This window comes from Carassius carassius, chromosome 32 (assembly GCF_963082965.1).
Source record: "Carassius carassius chromosome 32, fCarCar2.1, whole genome shotgun sequence".
NCBI lineage: Eukaryota > Metazoa > Chordata > Actinopteri > Cypriniformes > Cyprinidae > Carassius > Carassius carassius.
The window spans coordinates 4,721,813-4,742,719 of record NC_081786.1 but is presented as its reverse complement, the minus strand read 5'-3'; the positions used below and the strand labels follow the sequence as shown (position 1 = coordinate 4,742,719).

The 20,907-nt window shown below is 36.0% G+C and overlaps 1 protein-coding gene across 2 annotated transcripts in view; it reads left to right on the top strand.

Annotated features, from left to right (window-relative positions):
- mipol1 (mirror-image polydactyly 1) overlaps positions 1 to 20,907 on the top strand; it is a 69,155-nt gene that overhangs the window by 7,258 nt on the left and 40,990 nt on the right. For both annotated transcript variants that reach the window (XM_059519940.1, XM_059519941.1), the window contains exons 3-6: positions 12,615 to 12,699; positions 13,519 to 13,598; positions 17,021 to 17,234; positions 20,654 to 20,792. In XM_059519940.1, coding sequence (XP_059375923.1) covers positions 12,615 to 12,699; positions 13,519 to 13,598; positions 17,021 to 17,234; positions 20,654 to 20,792 — 518 coding nt within the window. The remainder of the gene's footprint in view (positions 1 to 12,614; positions 12,700 to 13,518; positions 13,599 to 17,020; positions 17,235 to 20,653; positions 20,793 to 20,907) is intronic.

The window sequence follows — 20,907 nt, the reverse complement described above, 5'->3', positions numbered from 1 at the left end:
ATGCCAGCCTGGACAATAAACAAAAAAAAACAACAACAACTGGTGCTGCTTTGTCAAATCCACGACAGCTTTGGTTCATTTGTTTCTTTGTTTATTTATTGTGAATTATAGTATATATATTATAGTATATAATTATAGTATATAGCATGCAAAACAAATGGACAATTAACAACAACAAAAACATCTATCAACAGCATTGGATTATTGTATTTAATTAGTATTTTTTGTGTGAATTTCTACTATATAATGTGCAAAATAAGTATTTATGTTTCAGCAGTTGTATACATTTTAGCCTATTCACCATGCTTATATTGTAAAAAGCAGATATATAGCAACATTTTATCAGTCATCAACCACTGCTTACTTTAAATGGCATTATCGTCCATTGAATATCCCATATTGGTAGTTGTTTTTCAAAGTGACACAGAACAACCAAATAAGAGTGACCGCACATCTTTGAACCCAAATCGAATTTCACGCCTGTCAGACTGCGTTTCTCGTGCGTCTGTTTCCCTGCTGATTTTATTTGTCTGACATGGTTTGGGATAAGCGGACTGCTGTAGGCTGGGTCGTGTTATTACAACTGAGATGGTGGATTGTTTTCTTGCATGGGTAAACTGTCCTTTTGTAGTCCAAATTCAAAGCACACACACCAAGTCCATCATAACAAACACGCTAAGTTTCCTATGGAGCAGAATTTGCCTTCCCGACAAGAGCAGAAATAGGGCTACAGTCTCAACAAGCTTTGTTCTTAGCAGGTGGATCGACCTTTGACATAACCTGTCACGCCCCCCTCCCCATGTGTGGGCCGTCTGGTCAGGAAACATAAACGAACTGTTTGGTCCCATCAGCTCAGCTCCTCTTACGGCAGTAACGGTGTGGTCCTGCTTGGCTTTTCCAACAGCCACCCACTCTGATATCACATCTCACTCACTTTCCGCCGAGCTTGGCTTCACGGAGAGCAGGAGGCGCTTTGGCGACCCCTTCGGCTTTCTTGTGGGTCCCATTGAAGTTCAAAATCCCTAGAATGGAGTGCCGTGTGGCCTAACAGGCTTGTCTGCTCCCTAAGTGGGTGGTCCGCCAGTGACAGAGGGATTCCTCAGGGCTCTGTCCTCCTCTTTTGTGTCTCTGTGTTGGTTTAAGGAATAGACCTAGGATGGGCACTGCTTAACTGTGGAAGCCTGGTTACTGTGATCTGAAACCAAACAAACCAGGCCAGCGCACTCACAAACATACAAAGACTCGAACTATAAAACCCAACGAGAGGTTGGCATCTCTTGAAAGGATCTCGAAATTACGTTTTTTTTTTTCTTTTTTTTTTTTGTGGATGTTTGGGTCAACTTTATGAAAACATGTTCAGGTCATATTTTTAATCCAAAGATATTATATTATATTATATTATATTATATTGCATGAAGATGAATTGTCCATTAGAAGTTTCTTGCATTATGACATTCCCAGATTCTCTCTAATGTACTGTATGTAATGTGGATGTTTCATTGTTTTATTTATTTATTTATTTATTTATTGTTGGTCATTCACATTATTCTCAATGTTTTCTCTTTACATGCTCATTTATTATAGCAGGAATAACTGAGGCTCTGAATTTTTTTTGTTGTATTTATATTAGTATATTATATTATAGTATTTTATTATATGTATAATAATCTAATTTATGCTGATTTAAGTTAATATAATGTTTTATAACAAACAAAAGCCTACAATAACACTTTAAATATATATCATTTTTATTTTGCATGACCATAATGACAGTAATGAAAATCTCACAATGCAAAAATAAATAAATAGATAAATAAAAAAATTTAATATTTATTTATAATAATAAACTAAAATTATTTAGTCATAAACTAAAATTATTTAATGGTCGTTACACTTAACATTTTTCATTCGCTCATATCATTCTTAAATATATATATATATATATATATATATTATTCATCAATTTGTGTGCATTTGTTTTCTGTGATTTTATACAGTCTCTTGAAGATTGTATCTCTCTTGCATAAGTCAAAACAGTTTAAACTCTTCTAAAAACTATTGAAAAAAAATAGAAAAAAAATATATAGTTTAAAAGTTTAGTTTTGTGTTTTACTTTTGTGTTGTAGTTTTTTGTTTTGCTAACTAAGAATCCAGATATGAGGATTTTCAGGCCTTTTTTTTAAAATAATATATGGTTTGCAACCCAATAAGTAAAGTGGCCCCTAAGCCTTGTAATTTGCTTGTTTTTTATTTTTTATTATGAAATAAGCAAATTCAGTTCAAAACAGCATCACAGGAGCTCTGATACATGAATCCTTAAGAGCTGTACTGTTTGGGACTGACACTCATATGATGCTAACACTCCTACCACCCAGTTGTGAGCAGGATTCCAGACGACCTAGTGATGGCCCATGAAACAGAGAGGAAAACAAACAAGGCTTACTTTGCTGTGAACCACAGATGCTTGGGAACTGTTTGAACAGGGAGCAATTTAAACAGTCACTCCTGTGGCCTGTGTTCAAACATCAAGTAGTAATGAGGACGGAGTGCCTGGTCCTGTTGCCCTGGCCTCCCCTCTGCTTTTCAACACATTCACCCTCCCAAAGGAGGCTGGCCGAACAATGGTGGTCCACTTTCACAGAGTGGCATTTTTACTGCTTTTTTACGCACTTGTATTTCGAGAATGTTTAGACAGACCTACGACAACCAGAAATACTGGGCGTAGATGGTTGGCACTTGAGTTGGATCATTTATTTAGAGAGCGGGAACAGAGGATTGAAAAGCTTTGGCCTGTCATTAAAATAAAAATTAATTGAAAATTTGCTTTGTTCATGTATCCACCTTATTTTGCAATGCGGAAATGAAGTTATTTTCTTTGAATATGTAAGTCTTCTGATTCATTAGCCGCTACAGGTAAATATCAGTGTAGTAAATTGTGCTACAAACTAATGTATTTATGATTATAATAGTAAATTAAAATAATATGATAACAAATACCAGTTTGGAATATCAAGCAGTATAGCAGACTGTTTGTGTTCAAAATACAAATAGCTGCATAAACTCTTATGTAAAAATTATGTGGTTATGCTCTCATAAATTTCAGCAGAATTCAGAGACCCGTCTTTCACATAATTATACATTTCTCGCATTTTTATCGGTTAAATATTTTTGCTAATTTGGTCATGTTTTCATCTACTAATAAAGGCCCATTCACACCAAGAACAATAATTATAATGATAACTGTATAAGTGTCAACATTATTTATTTGTATTTTATTTATTTTAAAATGTTTTTTTTTCAGATAACATTATTTTTAATGATTATTCTCTTTACATTCTCTTTTTATTAAAGTAATAAATTTTTATTTTATTTTTATTTCAATCTGCTTAAATTGTTATATATCAAATACTATGATGTAAAAATGATTAACCTTTAAAGAAATACATATCTTTATTTTGCATGACATTGATGAGAATGGGAGGGGATTTTGGTTGGTAATTCACATTATTCTCAAAGATGATGTTTGTATTAGCATCCACATCATCGCAAAATAACGTTCTTCTTATTACAAGGCAGTTGTCATTGTTTTTGTCATTCATCAACTGAAAAAAAATGTTTTGTAAATGAATGCGATATTTTTCCTCTGTCCTTTTACTGTGTCTTTATCGTTATCATTATTGTTATTGACCTTGGTGTGAACTGGCCTCAAATTATAAAGCTCTAAGTATTTTTCCCTCACAATCAGCAAGAAAAGGTCAGTTCATGTGGACCTAGCTGAGGGCTAGTGAAGCATAGTCCTCTTGTTATGAGTTCCTAATAACTTGTTCGTTCTTTAGAGAAGAGCATCATTGGTGTAGATTTGATCTAAGCACATGTATGTGAGCACATATTCATCAGAGATAGTCATGTGATTCCTCTATTGTACATCAGCTGCTCTGTAAATATTTGCAGTGATGTACATCCCTGAACACACAATACCTCCCACAAGCCTCTCTGCATGTGTCCCACAGTGGCACCGACGTCACCCAAGTGCTTGCCATATCCAAATATCACACATTTATATCAACTTTGTTTGTTCCCCAATGTTCTCCAGTTGGAAAAGAACCCTGGAATGTCCTGGAGTGTTTTCTCACTTTGGTGTCCCGCTGTTTAAAGCCGGTTTGTTTGAAGGACAGGTCGAAGCCGCGAGCATCACTTATCCTTCAGGGTGAAAAAAAGAAAAGCTGTGTTTGGTTTTGATGCTTCTGCATTGCCCAAAGTTCAGCTTTGCAGTTCGTGTTGGAGAAAGGATTTCCTGAACAAAGGAAGATGTGTTTGTTGAGGATCCTCGCACCACTAGCTATGTGTGTGTTTTAGCGCCGGGCACTGAGGTGACATGCACAGCAATCACGCTGGATTTTGTAGTCCTTTCAGTGTTGCTTTTAAAAAGCAGGGTTACATTTTGACTTAATATGAAAGTTTTTCATTGATGGAAATTTATGGAAATTATGGGAGCATCTGTGTTGTCATTAGAAGGATCAAAGTGGTTTATTGCCATTTGTCTCCTTCTTAGAAAAAATGACCATGGCAAATGTAGTTTCCACCGAAACAGCAAGTGGCTACAGCTTTTTTCCTGCTGTTAAACTGTGATGAAGTAATGAGATCTTTTGCAAACAATCTAAGGAGATTTTACTGTGTCTCATAATAGCCAATATGGCTTTTAAATGGACAATAACTACATTTTTTAAAAGTTTGCATTTCTGTCTATAAGCCAAGCAGATATGATTTATTGGACAGTATGATAAAATAAGAGAGGACAAATATTGTCTTATTTATTCAATATATTGTCTTATTTATTCAATATTCAATATATAAAGCTCAAATTGATATATATTACAATAATTACTATAGTATTTTGTTGGAGACCAGTTAAAAGAATAGTTGAGAAAACTTTCATCATTAAATCACCCTCAAGTTGTTCCACGACACGAAAGAAGACATTTTAAAAAATGTGGGTAACCAAACATGAATTTTTTTTTTCATTTTATGGAAGTCAATGGGGAACAGCAACAGTCTGGTTACCTACATTCTTTAAAATATCGTCTTTATTTTATTTATTGTGACTATCCCTGTAAAATGCAGGTATGGCCAATATTTATATATACTGTGTTGCATAATGTGCAGAAAATACAGGAAATAAACAACATATAGTAGGTTAACACATTTTTGTATTTATAAAGCCAGTGCTATTACTCAAAGCTGCCTTATTCATTTCTAAGAAGAAAGTAACACATGTTCAAAGGTATTGCCCATTTATAGAAAGTGTTGCATAATGTGCAAAACATGAAAAAAAAACAAAAAAAAAACGGATATATAATAGTTGATTTAAAAAAACAATTCACGTTTATTTAGCCAATGCTATTTAATTGTTCATTCTAAGGAGACAGTAACAAATGTACAAAGACAAGCAGTCCCATTGGCTTATTATTATTAGAGAATGGCTCTACAGAGACAATGAGTCGAAACTTGCACAGCTTTCGGTAGAAGCGACACTGAGTCGAGAAGGCGAAACACTTGGCTGGAATGTCTTTCATAAGACAGCTGACCTTGAGTTGACTCCTTCCCTGAGCCCCACCTCTCCTGTTTGGCGTTTCTTTGATGAGCAATAACAGTTTCATGGCTGGTGACGCCACCTTGCACTAGTTTCACAATCTTTCTTGCCACAATAAGGCTTTGTTTCCTTATGTTTTTGTGCCTGAGTTAAAATGCTTTTAAACTAATACGTGGAAAGGAATGCGGTTGAAGTATTTTGTTTTGATCGGCGTATGAGCAAAGGTGGTGAAAATAAAATGATTATTTTTATCATGACCTAGAACTTGGGACCTAGAACGCTTCTGCAGGAAATTAAATGGATCAGGATTGTCTTCTCTAGGACTGTGTAACAGTGTTAGGAATATGAGTGAAATCTTCCTTTGCTCGCATATCGACTGCATTAAGCTCATCCTTAAATAACTGTTCTCCCTTCCAAATGTTAGCCAATGCAAATCTCAGCTTAGTCCATATTTACACAGCCAATTTTGAGGTTACATTCAGCAGATGAATTCTCCAATCGCTGAAATATTCACTCTTGACATCGAATCGCAGAATTGAAATAAAATGTGCTGTTTGTCTAAGTGCTTACAAATAAAGACCTTTTAAAATTAATTTTCGGTGAATAGCTGTGACAACCTGACTTTGTCAGCAAATCAAGCTGTCAAAAGTGACAAAAAAATTGCTCCAGGTGGATTGAAACAATTCATTTTCTGCATAATGTAAGAGAGGCATTAAACTAATGTTTAAGAGAAGTATTGGTACGAAGTATGAAATACTGTGCACTGAGTGTAGTGAACTTTTTTTAATTCTTAAATTTAGGAATAGATTAAGAGATGATTGATGATGGACGTGCGAGAGAGAGTTTAATACAAAAACAGCATTATGGGTAGGTCAGGTTGGAGGTCAAGGGTCATTTCTTGAATATAAAGTGTGAAATTTAATCTTTACTCTTTCCAGATTTCATATGAATAATACAACTTTGATTTCCCAACATCATTTATAGCAATAATGCTGTATTCAACCTTACAAAGCACAGCATTATAGGATAAAAAATGGTTTTGTTATAAATGTAGATATTACATATCTATCAAATATTTACTGTACGTTATGCATAGGAGTCATGTGACTTGATCAGATTATCAATGCAATGTATTCTAACATTGGTTTAGTTGATAATGAAGGTTTATCTGTATTAGTCTGACTGTGTCAAGTTGTCATTTTTTTACGTGTATTTTATGCAATGATTGCGTTAGTATTTGCTTTGTGTGAAGTATTTCTATTTGGCTTGAATATTATCACTCATGTCATAACTGATAATTGACTGGATCAAACACACAATACAGATCATTCAGGGTTTATCCTACTGCACATCTTGGGGGGCATTTTGCCTGCTTCCTTTATTCATTCAAAGCAGGCCTGTTTAAAGGCAGTTGTGGGGTGGGGGAAGCACTTTCTTTACTCCTAGCGTGGCTCACGCTTCTCTCTCACCCAAATTAGCTGGATATGGGGAAATTGAGGCACTCATCCTAGTAGATTTGGAGGGTCATTTCTCCTCCCCCGTTAATGCAGAAGGATCAGTGAATCGCAGCCTGATAGATGCCACCGAGGACGGATCCATCAGAGAGATCTGAGATGCTAGCGCTAGCTCACTTCCCACAGGCTCAATTCAATTATCACTGCGCCTGCTCTGAGAATGAGCTTTACACCCGTAAGATGTGCTGTCCTGCTTCACAGATCCCTCTCTCCCTGCTAGACGTCTCTATCATCTAAGAAACATAAGGCCTACCTGGAGAATTTTCAAGTAATGCGAGGAATTATGCTTTCATTTGAGAGACTATTGAATTTCTATAGAATTTTAGACCTTCAATAAAGTGACATTGATTTTCCTGGAGGTTTCCTATTATTCTATTTTGATTAGCTGCTCGTTTAACTGTTAAAACCTAACTATTCTATGCTCATCACAAGTAAAATTAGGATGACTTAACAAAGTCTCAAACATGATTTAGAGCTCCCATCTAAAATGTCGCCGAAGATGATGATTCAATTGAATACAAGTAAGCTTTCCAAGTAGAATACGATCATTTTGATTTATAGTCTATTTGAGTGGGTTGGTTTGCTCTAAACCCCCTCAAGTTTTATCTTTCATCAGGATTGGTTAATCATCTACCTGATCCAATCAATATTTTTAGTTAGGAGTTCCACAAGCTGAGAATTGTTTGTTTTTCTTTTTTTGTGGCATTTTAGCTAAATATGAAATCAGGGTACAAAGTTGGTGTTGTTTTGAAGTTTATTTGTGCCACATATGTTGAGCAGCCTCACTTTGATCTCAGCATCCATTTGAAGAGTCATTAACTTTCATTTTTACTATCTGTCTTATAGTTGGTATAGTATCTTGGTCTAGATTCGAAAACTGACACCCCGTAAATAAATAAATACAAAAATGTTATTATTATTTTATACTTTTTATCTGAGACCACTGAGTTTATGACTGCTCAAGTGGAACATGTCTAATAATATGACATTGTCAAAATATGTAAATATTTCAGTTCAACTTTTCACTCACATTCTTATGCTGTTTCATGCTAAAAATATAATTAATAAAATGAATGAATGAATTGTATTAATTTAAATGTATTTATATAAAATATTTATTAATTGCATTTGATACATAATTAAATATTAAATGTAATATATTTTTGTATTTCTATATTAATGATTATTTATGAGAAAAAAAATCACAATAGAATAAAATCGGCAGTGCTCTCTGACTTTATGTAGTTTGCTTTTTATGTTTAACTTCTGCAGCTTTTTAAACTCAAGTTTTGTCTTCATTCCTGTTTATTCAGTTGCAGTTATTTTTGAGTCAGAAACCGTTTTCACAGATGGAAAAAGGAAACAAATACCAGCCCTCCAGTGAGAGAGAATCAACTCACTGCACATGTAACTGATTGACGAAAACACTTTCTATCGTTAATATCTGTCAGCGAGTCAATAAAATCTTTTGATCCAGGAAAAGTCAAGACCATTCAAAGCTTCACGACAGCCCGTGACAATCAAATTACACGGCGGGGTGCACCCAGGTGCTTGTCCGCACCTCCCCATATAAAAGAGCCTGTTTATCCATATCAAATCAATTCATGTCTGCCTTTTTCTTTCTAAATCACAAGCATGCTGTACAATTAAACCTGCTTTAAGACTCTCTCCACATTAATGTCCGTATCAAAATTCATAAAGATTCGGTAAGACGAGAATCCTGAGCTCATAGATTCACGGGGATTCCGCATGAAGCCCGTTTAATCAGGATAACACTGTTATTAATATTCATAAAGTCAGCTGGAATACAAATGACAGCCTGAAGAATCTGGAAACTTTTTGCGGAGGAAATGCATTAAATGCAGCTTAAAAAATTAATGGAATTTAGTTTATATTAGAGGGAAGCGCCAAACCCCCCTCTTCGAGCGATTGAAATTGGGCTTAGACATTTCTTTTTGAAGAATTCCATCTTTGACAGACATCAAAGGCATTTTCAATGAATGCGACGAATGAATGGTCATTTAAAAGGATTTAAAGACATTACACTGCAATAATTGTACATGAATAATAAGTAGCCCACCGAGGCAATTAGCTTAAAGTCTACAAGACAGGAAAATGAAGATCACTGAGCGACAGCAAAGGACAAATTGAAATGAGAAAAGTTTGAAGGAAGGATAAAGTGGCTTTAAGTGGCAAATGCTTTTTTGTAAGATTTGAGCCATCTTTTACATTTGATGCGAGCTTCTAACCTATTAATGTTTCGTTATTTACTCACGTTTTATCCCCGTGAATGAATATGGATGAAATATTCAACATTATCTGAAGGAAGTGATGGTTAAATCTGAAAAGCTTCCTTTTTGTATCATTTTCCCATGATTTGACACACGTTTTTAAATTGCTCTAACAGGCTTTCACATTGTAATTACCACAATATAGTAAAATCAAAAAGGATATTAGATGCATATATATATCCATATATAAAACTCATTGGCCGAAAAAAGATAGTCAGATAGTCAAAGATAGACAGATAGTCCTGTCCTTAGCTCACACCATTGGTTGAGACCGTGCTACTGTATACCTTAATATTTATATTTGTGGGGCAACTTATGAATATCTTATACTTTGTGGATATGAAGCTGAAATAAAACAAAGTATTTTAACATAAAAAAAAATCACAATTAGTGGCCTTTAACTACTTTTAACAGTTTAACTATTAGGCTTGTAATTTATGTAATTATTTGAACTTGTCTTAGCATTTAATTCAGAAGAATAAACTACGATTAAACCATGGTTTGATATGAATCAGCTCCTCAACTAGTCGTGGAGCCACTGTTTATACACAAAGACTGGTTATTGGCTTCATTGTAGCATGTTACACTCTGCAAACTTTGGCGTGAATGTAGTTTTTCGTCACTGCCCTGCGCACATTAAGGCTAATAGCTCATTAATCTGTCATGAAACTCCTGCAGATTATGTAGAAAATGTAGATGCGATGCTAATTCACCATCAGGAGCAGGAGCTTCCTATTGCACTCAGCACAGTTCAAACTTTCATTAAGCCAGAACGAGCTCTTCCCTGTTTTTCAATATCAGATTATTGGATAGTATCAGTTTCATTAAGTTCCTTGGGGGTGATTCTCTCAGGAAACGGTGTCAATCAATGAATCGGTCCAAATTTATTTGGTAAAGCGCTCTTTTCTGGGAACTGTTCAATGTGACTCTCTGAAAATTACGTGAACATCAAAAGGTCAGGTTTGTATGCTTTGCGTTGTTTTTTTTTATCCCCTTTCTATCTTTTCCAAAGCTGCTTTCTCTTGTTAGTGTTAATGGATTACCAGACGTCTTAGCCGTACCTACTATCTTTAAAGTCTTTCTTCATCCTCGTCGTCCTCTCTTTCTCTGTGAAAGTGGGGTGCGCGGGGCCAGCTCCCGCTCCGAGTCTATCACTGAGATTAATGGAGCCCTGTGGTGTTTGGCACAAAAAGCCAGTTGTCCGTTCACGCCTGACTGTGTCTGAGCTGAATAGCGTGTGAGCGGTGTGAGCTGTGTGTGCTGGCTTACAGCGCGGGGATAACGTTCCACTGGCATCTGCCCCAGGGGTCACCCGCACCCGCCTCGCACAAAACCTCCCAAGAGCACTCACTTTTTATGTCTTCTTAGCTCTCTTCTGCCAACTTTCTTTTCTTTATATCGTTTTCATGACCTTTGTTTCCTTTTCCCAAGAACCTGATCATTGTTTGTACCGTGGTTTTTACATATACCATCTTCAAGGATGCTGGGAATTTAAAATAGTTGGGTTTTTCACTCTTAAAAATAAAAGTTCCGAAAGGGGGGTTTCACAGCGATGCTGTAGAGTGCCTTTTTGGGTTCTTTTTTTTGTGAAAATACTTTGTTCTACAAAACACGTTCTGCACTCTTTTAGTCCACTTCTATTAACTTGGTGGTCATTTATGTGCTTTGGTAGTGTGCTCTTAAAAGTTTAACAAATTAACAGTTTTAAAAAACAAAATAAAAATTTTTCTTAAGCTCACAAACACTGCATTTATTAAATATACAGTAAACAGTATATGTACTGTAAAATATGTTGTACTTGTAATTTATTCCTGTGATGCAAACCTGAATTTTCTACAGTCATTATTCTGGTTTTCCATGTCACATGATCCTTCAGGAATCATTGTAAAATGCTGATTTGCTGTTCAAGATGTTCTGAACAGTTATTTTTATGGAAAATTTTTTTCTTTTTTTGAATAGAAAGGTCAGAAGAACAGCGTTTACTGAAATGGAAATCTTTTGTAACTTAAACGTTTTCATAGTCACTTTTCATCGATTAAATGCATCCACTAAGTCCTTCCAAAAACAAATATTTCTGACCCCAAACTTTTGACCAGTAGTGTACATCAGCACAGTAAATGAAATGTCAATTCAATGTCTTTTAGTAGACATAATGAGCAGTTCAGCAGCACAGAAAGTGTATAATGCTTAAGAGTAAAAATTCCTTAAATCTAGAAGAACTGGAAATTTTAGGTCATTTTTACAATTAGAAACTAATAAAATACCATGTGTTCAGGGAAACATTTTTTTAGGCTCTAAATTAATGCTTTGGCTAGAAATTGCTCTTCATAAGTACAATGTTGACAATCCTAGTGGCAAAAATCCTTTAGAAGGCATTTGCAACCTATCAAGGTTTTCCTAACCGAAATGGTTCCCTGGTTTAACCGACCAGGAAACACGAGGGAAACATTTTGTGTTTGCCAGGTTCAGTCCAACCCTTTCTCAAAGACGTTCCGCGTTCATTTGGTTTGTAAATGTGACACCGCAAAGCACCTACAGTTGACAGAACTGAAATGGCAAGTGTTTACGTTTGTAAGCCCCCGGTGTGTGTGTTGTGTTAAGAAGTTCTTGTCTCAGAAGCTCCACCACTAGAGGGAAGCTCTCCACCACGGCTCCTACCGCCAGCGATCAACAGGCTCTGCCTCTGAATGTCAGCGTTCCTGCTAATTGCCTCCTGTCTGTTTGTTGCTTGCTTATGAATTAGCTTCCGTTAAATTATCCACCATTATTTAATTACACCTGAGTAGATGACGCTTTAATTGGCGCTTCCTGACTTGGATCTGATATGGCTTGAGCTGTATTAAATGGCTGTTTACTTTTCTGATAGCTAAAAGCATTAAAACGATTGCATGGTGGGATTATGCTTTGTTAATTGCCCGCGTTCATTAGTCCTCCATAAACTGCGAGGTAAAGCACTGGTACACAGTGGATGAGATAAAGACAAAGTCTTAAAGCATAATTTCACACGGCAAATTAAAAGCCGCCTGTCTTGTTTTGCTGCCTCTACTCCAGAGGTTATTAAAGATTACTCTCCACCAAGCACCCCGAGATCATATTGACAGGCTGTAATTAATACTAACCTTTCTAAGTCTAATGGAAAAGGAGTGAGCTAGAGCCTGTTATGAAAAGCATTTTTTTTTCCGCAGTGAAATTAATCATATCCCTTCTATATATTTCCAGCTAATCCTAAAGTCAATGAAGAACTGAAACAAAGGCTGCCGTCCCCTGTAAAGCACCATTGTTCAGAGACCACACCACAACTTGGGTAAAGATGCCTTCCTCGGCTCATTTTACACTGTTTGTCAATGGCTTTCTTCCACGTGTTACAATTAAGGACGATTTTTTAATATGTGCGAAATGTTTATCAGTGTACATTGCAGGCGATGATTACACGCTGTAATGATATCTTTGCAGAGATGTGTTTTCTAAATCCAAAACGGTGTTACAATGTTTAAAAATCAGCTGCTCATCTTTAGCGCGATGCAAATGTAATTTAGTTACAGGTGAAATGTTTGTGCAGAAAATGCATGCAATATCTTAATTATTTTAAAGCACTTCACTATTGAATTGGCTCAGTTGATGATTTAAACTTGTATTTAAGTTATTATTTATGACAGGTATGCAATGCATTATACTTTTTAAACTAGAATTCTGTGGGTGTTTCGGAAGTACACTGAAATGATGAATTAGCTAAATTTGCAATGTTTAAATACATCATGGCTATATTTTCACCATTTATAGTGTTTGTATATTACAACTCAAGTAGCATTTTTTATTTACTCTTGATACTGATAGTTGTGTTTGTTTTGCAAAAGAATACACCTTGTAAAAAGAGTTAACTCTGTTCTCTTAGAGTCAGAACTCTTGAAGGTCTTTGATGTTTGCTTCATGTGGTCGCTTTACTCAGCACTTTGAAAAAAACATGCAGGTCCTTCAAAGCAGTGTCATTGATGTACAGTTTGTCGATATCCTGTACCTGTCTTCACCTCATGTGTCAGACAGAGTGCACTGCTGTTAGAGATATCATGTTGATTTTATATGTTTGTTTTGCATATTCATACATTTGACATCTTTTGTCTTCCAGATCCTCTTTAGGAGAAACGTCTTCAGCTACATCCCGATGTCAGAGTTTATCAAAAGCCTTAGAGGAGAAACTCACACAAGGTAATAAATTATACATGATAATTGGTCTCAAATCACAACAAAACCAAAATCTTATTAAAAAGGTAATTGTGTTATTTTACATTTATAAGGCTTGCCTGATTTGTTTACTATTTCTGCTACAACCATTTCCTCCTGCATTTTTGTCAGAATGTGTCTGTTTTTATGAATAAAGAGTTATTTTACAGGCTTCCCGATGTCTAAATGCTCAATATAGTACATAACTAGTTATTTACATGTATTTATTTCTTCATTTATCTACATAAACATTTATTTACATTATTCCATAATGCCAGGCTGCTGCGTAATAACTTTACCTAGGCCGTAACACTGTAGAAGAGCCACTATTTAGATAGACTGGTTGGAATGACAATGAGAGATAAACAGAGTATTTACCAACCCTTCACCAGACGCTCCTGATATGCAAATTTATTCTGCCTCGCTGCTCAAATATACATTTGGGATGTTGGTGAAACACTTCAATCATTTTGCAGGCGGTTAATCAGCCTGTGTTTGATTATTAGTAAGATGGCACAAAACCGTTGTTAGAATCAACGGAGGAAATGGTCATGTCTGGTCATTTTTTGCCCCATTTATCACATAAAATGTATTTTCATGGTGATAAATGATAAATCATTTAGATTTGAATTAAGAATACTTTTTAAATGGCTATTACTTTGCTGGATTTGAATTGAGACAGCAAACAGGATGTAGGATTCACATTTTCAAACAGCACAATTCATGTCATGTTTTGAAATCAATGTTTGATTTTTTATTTTTATTTAAATTTTCTGCTGAATAATTGATATTAAATGTAATGATTTTTAAATTCATTTATATTTTTAATGTAGTTACATATTTAATACATATGATATTTTTATGTTTTATGACCACTGTGTTCAGTACTGAAAATGCTCCAATTAAAATGGAGCCCAAAAGCTTATGAAGTGGAAACTTCAAACTGAACATCCAAGTTATCTTTTATTGCCAGTTTTGTTGTTGTGGTGGACAAATATAGGTCAACTGTTGTATAACTCTGTTGAGATTCTCTGAATTACAATTCAGTAAATATATTTTCCTGTCATTCAATCCAATATCATATATATTTGTGGCCGATTCAATTCAAATTCACACTCATCAATTGAAAGAGAGCTTAGTTCTTCATTTCTGAATTTGCTTTTAATGTTGAGTCCTTTTTCACTTGGTTCCCATAGGAAATGGGCCTTTACTTTGCACGCTTAGTTTAAAAGCCCCGTTCACCCCATTTGTGAGGGAAATGGCGCTTTAAACACACATTCTCAGGGGCAGTTACCTTTTTGAGAGACACCCGGAGAGAGAGATAAAATTAAAGAAGTAACCCAGGTTAGGGAACAATGTATCCAAAAGTCGCATATTTGCATTGTGACAAAGGGCTTCTATAAGTGTGTTTGGCGTTATTATTCATGGTTTGAATTCGGTGTTTGCACGGGTGAGTCTTACGGGGAATACTAATAACTGTCTCCAGCAATCCTGCGTGCAGAGCCCTAGCAACAAAGCCATGAGGCAGACCTCCCTGATCTCGACTTCAAAACCTGACCTTTCGCTAAATAATTGTGGTGGCTAAGCTGGAGCTTTTTGGACATCGTTGTCGCAAGACTCGAGCATCACAACGCATTTATTAACGCAGAATGATTCCCCCTTTTTTGATGCTTTTGATTTAAGTACTGTGTGTTTGAGTTTTGCTTGATTTGAATTGCATTGATGTTGAACTGATTTATGTATATTTTATAATCGCAGGACAGCCAGGCGGCTTTTTTGTGAGGCACTTGACCCTGTGGATGCACTTAGCGCTACTATCTGTTTAATTTTCTTGTAGATGTTAAAACTGAAGTGTGTCATTTTTTTTGTAGGTTGATTCCACTGAAATGTGTAAACATTGTGGCTTTGTGGCGTTATAAAAACATTGTTCTGTTTGTTGAGCATCCCACCCAGCAACACTCAACCAATAGCTTGAATTCATCTGTTTGGCAGGCCAATGGAAGATGAATTCAGGAAACCTGTTTGAAAGACATCATTTTTAACAAAAAATTTATGCATTTTAGCTTTAAAAATAGTCTTTCAAGTCTCTGTCATAACTAGTTTTGTCATCACAAATTTGCACTCGTTTAAATATCTCAAGGGCCGTCGATCACAAATGATCTGGGTTACATCCCGCTTTCCCTGAGGAGCACGTTTTCAGAAAGGCTGCCAGAGAGACAGGCCTCTGTGTTTGCCTCTCTGCCTGCATCTCTGGCCCTGAGCGCTACAGAAACATTGACAGAAGACCTCGTTTTCCCCCTCCTGCCAGTCACTCGGCACGGATCGCCACATTTCCTTGTGAAAGACGGCCAGACCTAGTTTCCTTTTCAGAGAGCTGACGCAAACCAACCAACAGAGCTGCCTTTCAAACCGTCTGACTGTAATCTCCCAGCAGAATAATGGAAGTCTTATATGTGATGGTTGCTACGTCTTTCTTTTAGGTCTTCCTTTTCATTTAGCTCCTAAAGGTTTTTTCTGGAAGATAAAATACTTTTTTTTTTTTTTTTAATATGCAGAGTCAGCTTTAGGTTGATTTATCTGAATCGTCTAAACAGTGTGGTGCTTTTGAAATATGCTTTATTAGTTTGAACATTCCAACATCGACTCAACCAATGGCATTGGATTGTTTAGCAGCCAGGAAAACCTGTTTGAAAACAGTAAAAGAATTTCACTAACTTGTAGTTGTGGAAGATAAATGAATTAAAATTTGAAAGGAATTTTGAGTAAAAGACTAAATTGTAAGTTGTTTTTCAGTGATAATATTGCCTTTACTGCAGTTCTTGCATTTTTACATCAAATATGGTAGTAAAAAAAACTCATGCCAGATTTGAAGAAAATAACCCCAAATGTCGTTTGTTCTGAAGTGTCTCATAATCATTTACATATGCAGATTTTTTTGAATTACATAACTGAGATTTTAGAGCAGTGGTAGTGGTGAAGAATATTTGCAGTGAATGACATGTAATTTCTCTTTGTTCTACACATAAAGCCATGTTATAATAATAGTAATAATCAGAGGCAATCAAAATGTTTACAACGAATAAACAAAAACTTGATTTAGGGTCAAGAGATGAAAATACATTTTATATAATATTATATTAATTGCAAATAATTTATATTCTTTACATTTCAATGCAAAAAAATCAAACGAAAAGATCAGTTAGGCATGAAAAATATTTTCCCCTTCTCCTGTGATGTTGCATGTCGGGTCAAATCAGTGGTCAACACAGGCCAACTTTGGTTTGGACATCATTTGGTAATAGTCATTTTTGGAGCATACCAGCACCTGGTGGTACTATAAAAGTGAAGATAGAAAATGTATTGTGTTACTGTTGATCTTACTTATTCTGACTCTACTTTTCGCACAGTATCTGAGACTCCCAGGCCCAGACAAGGTTTGACGCTCAGACTCCCTCCACCCCCACCTGTGCCAGCCCCAGTTGCAGCTGAAGTGAGAATCATGGAGGAGGAGAGACGGTCTCCTCAGAGACCCGCAGCACAGCAGGAGCAGGATATTAACGAGACAGCCAGCAGTCCGGTCCACACACCTCGTGTCAGCAGAGCAGGGTCTGCCGCGCTCAGGTCAGGAGAACAGAGAGACTTACTTACACTGAGTAATCAAAATCCAATCATTATTAGGGCTGGAAAGTTCATTCTAATTTTAGTTTGCAGCTTTTTTACCCTCAGCCTTTGTGTTTTTACTTTTATTTTGGTTGCACTTTATTTTAAGGTTACAGTATAATTATACATTTAAGTACTGAGTAATATTAATTAACTACATGTACTTACTATATGGTTAGATTTAGGATTAGGGTTTGGCTTAGGGTTACTTGCACATTATTATGCATAATTTATTGTTATTATAATAGTAAGTGCATTTAACGTGTAACAAGAACATCTTAAAGGAACTCTCCGCTTTTTTAAAAAGAGGCTCATTTTCCAACTCCCCTGGAGTTAAAGTTGAGTTGACCAATTTTCGAATTTCATGTGCAAGCAGGTGGTAACATTGGTTATGTTGACAGAAGTTAGCCTATTTTCAGGCGCTGTGTAATCTCATTGCACCTGCTGCACCCATGATATGGCAGCAAAGCTCCTTGATTATTATGCTGGAATGAGAGTATAGTTCCTAGCCATATCGGCCTAGAAAATCGTAACTTTTCCTTTTCCGTTGTTCTTAGTGCATGATTTGACTACAGAAGAGTCAAGTTTTAAATGGGAAAAATATCGAAACTCTGCGGTCATTTTTGAGCGAGATGCTAACGGTCTAATCAGATTCAATGATCTATGCTAAGCTGCAGCTAAAAGTGCTACCGCCAGACCCGGAGATCAGCTGAATGGGTTCAAAAATGTAAAACTTAACTGTTTAACTAGTTAAGTTTTACATTTTTGAGGAGTTGGAAAATGAACCAATTTTCAAAAAAAAGTGGAGTGTTCCTTAAAAACAAAGTGTTACTTTTTTCCCCATTGACTTGAAACAATGTTCAAAATGGAATACTACCATACTGCATACTGTGCACTACTTAAAAATAAATAAATAGTATGGAAATCAGTATTTACATTTACATCACATTTACATTTAATCATTTAGCAGACGCTTTTATCCAAAGGGACTTACAAATGAGAACAATAGAAGCAGTCAGGTCAACAAGAGAACAACAACAGTATACAAGTGCCATGACAAGTCTCAGTTAGTCTAGTATAGAACGCATAGGTAGGTTTTTTTTTTTTTTTTTTTTTTTTATAAATTAAAAAGACAAGAAAAGGAAAAGTGCTAATGTTAGTTGGTTAAGTGCAGGCGAAAAAGATGAGTCTTTAGCTGTTTCTTGAAAATGAGTAAAGACTCAGCTGTACGAATTGAGATTGGGAGGTCATTCCACCAGCTGGGCACAGTCCAGGAAAAGGTCCGTGAGAGTGATTTTGAACTTCTTTTGGATGGTACCACAAGGCGTCGATCACTTGCAGAGCGCAAACTTCTGGAAGGCACATAAGATTTAACCAATGAGTTTAGGTAAGTTGGTGCCGTGCCAGTGGTCGTCTTGTAGGCTAGCATCAGTACCTTGAATTTGATGCGAGCAGAGGAGTAGAGGAGTAACGTGAGCTTTTTTTGGCTCATTGAAGACAACCCTCGCTGCTGCATTCTGGATCAATTGCAGAGGCTTGACAGTACATGCGGGAAGGCCCGCCAGGAGAGCATTACAATAGTCCAGTCTGGAGAGAACAAGAGCTTGGACAAGAAGTTGGGTTGCTTGCTCTGACAGGAAGGGTCTAATCTTCCTAATGTTGTATAAGGCAAACCTGCAGGACCGAGTAGTTGTAGCAATGTGGTCTGTGAAGCTTAACTGATGATCCATCACAATTCCTAGGTTTCTAGCTGTCCTCGAAGGAGTAATGGTTGATGAGCCCAGCTGTATAAAGAAGTTGTGATGAAGCACTGGGTTAGCTGGAATCACCAGGAGTTCTGTCTTCGTAAGGTTAAGCTGAAGGTGATGGTCATTCATCCAGCTAGAGATGTCACTCAGACAGGCTGAAATGCGAGCAGCTACCGTCGGGTCATCTGGTTGGAATGAGAGGAAGAGTTGGGTGTCATCAGCGTAGCAGTGATAAGAAAAGCCATGCTTCTGAATGACAGATCCTAATGATGTCATGTAGATGGAGAAGAGAAGTGGTCCAAGTACTGAGCCTTGAGGAACCCCAGTAGCAAGGTGGTGTGACTTTGAAACATCACCCCCCAAGACACACTGAAGGATCTGTCAGAGAGGTAGGACTTAACCCACAGGAGTGCTGTTCCAGAGATGCCCATCTTTCTGAGGGTGGACAGGAGAATCTGGTGATTTAACAGTGTCAAAAGCAGCAGAAAGGTCCAGTAAGATGAGTACCGAGGACTTTGAAGCTGCTCTTGCTAGTCGCTCAAGTGTCTTTGCAATGAATGTCTTTGCATTCATGTCTTTGCAATGAATGCTTAACAATAAGCATTGATAGTGCTTCATTGTTTCCATGAATAATTTTGTCAAAAAAATATAACAAATATTATTTTTGTGTGTGTGTATATATATATATTCATTTTTATATTAATATTTAGATAATAGTTACTTTATTTTAATTCAGTTTTTTACGTGATCTTTCTGCTTTTAATGTTCAATTCTAATAAAAATACCTATTATAAAAATAAAATAGTTTATATTATTTCTTGACATATTTACATAATTTTAGATATAATTATTTACATAATTATATAATTACATATTTATTTTTATGTTAATATTTATAGTATGTTATATCATTTTAATTCAGTTTTTTGTGCAAAAATACATTCAGTTTTGCAAAGCTAATGAAATAATGCAACAAGGAGAAATGGTAAAAATTGTCAAATGGAGTGCATTGCATTGTGGGATACATTATACCATGCAGTCTGCTCTGCTCCGTTATATACCACACAGATGTAGTAGGTCATCCAGCTGTTCCGTGTGTACAAAAATGTGCATACTTTACATAGTATTTATATGACATACTAATTTATTTAAAAAATAGTAGGTAGTATGCCATTGCAAACATATCCAATATACAAAAGTTGTCTGTCTTGAACACTATTGAGAAAGCCTTAGAATATAGAATATAAATATATAGCAGTAATATTCCCCTTTAGCATGGTTGTCCATTGTAAGATGATTTTAATTATATCGCAGCATGAAACTATAAATATAGATTCCAATGCATTTTCTTTGCCTCCTTAATAAGAACTGAATCGAATTCCTGGCTACAAGAGGGAAGTAATTTACCATGCAATACAGTGCAGTAATACTTTAATATTACCTTAAAGGTCAACTGTATGATTTGACTAATATCTCAAAGTAAATAAGTCACAGTAATATTCTTGAAAGTGGGAGACCGCATCCCTTGTGTATTTGATAATTGCATGTCAGAATGTGAATGAATTATTTTTTGTTGCCCGTTTGGGAGTCTAATATACGAACGTTTCTAATGAACTTTTGTCTTTTCTGAAGGCATGCTCATGCTCACGAGGACCAGGGAAATTCCAAAGTTATCAGCGACTCCAAAAAGCAAGTACCAGTTCTGGATAAAGAGAAAAACATTGCCTTTCTCTTAAAGGAGCTGGATTCCCTTAGAGACCTCAATAAGAAGGTGAATTTACATGTTAAGAAATTTAAGTCAGTCATTCTGGACCTAATAGACCGTACTCGACATATGAAAACGAGGCTTTGAGGGATAGACTTATAGTCTTGTACTTTCAAAACTG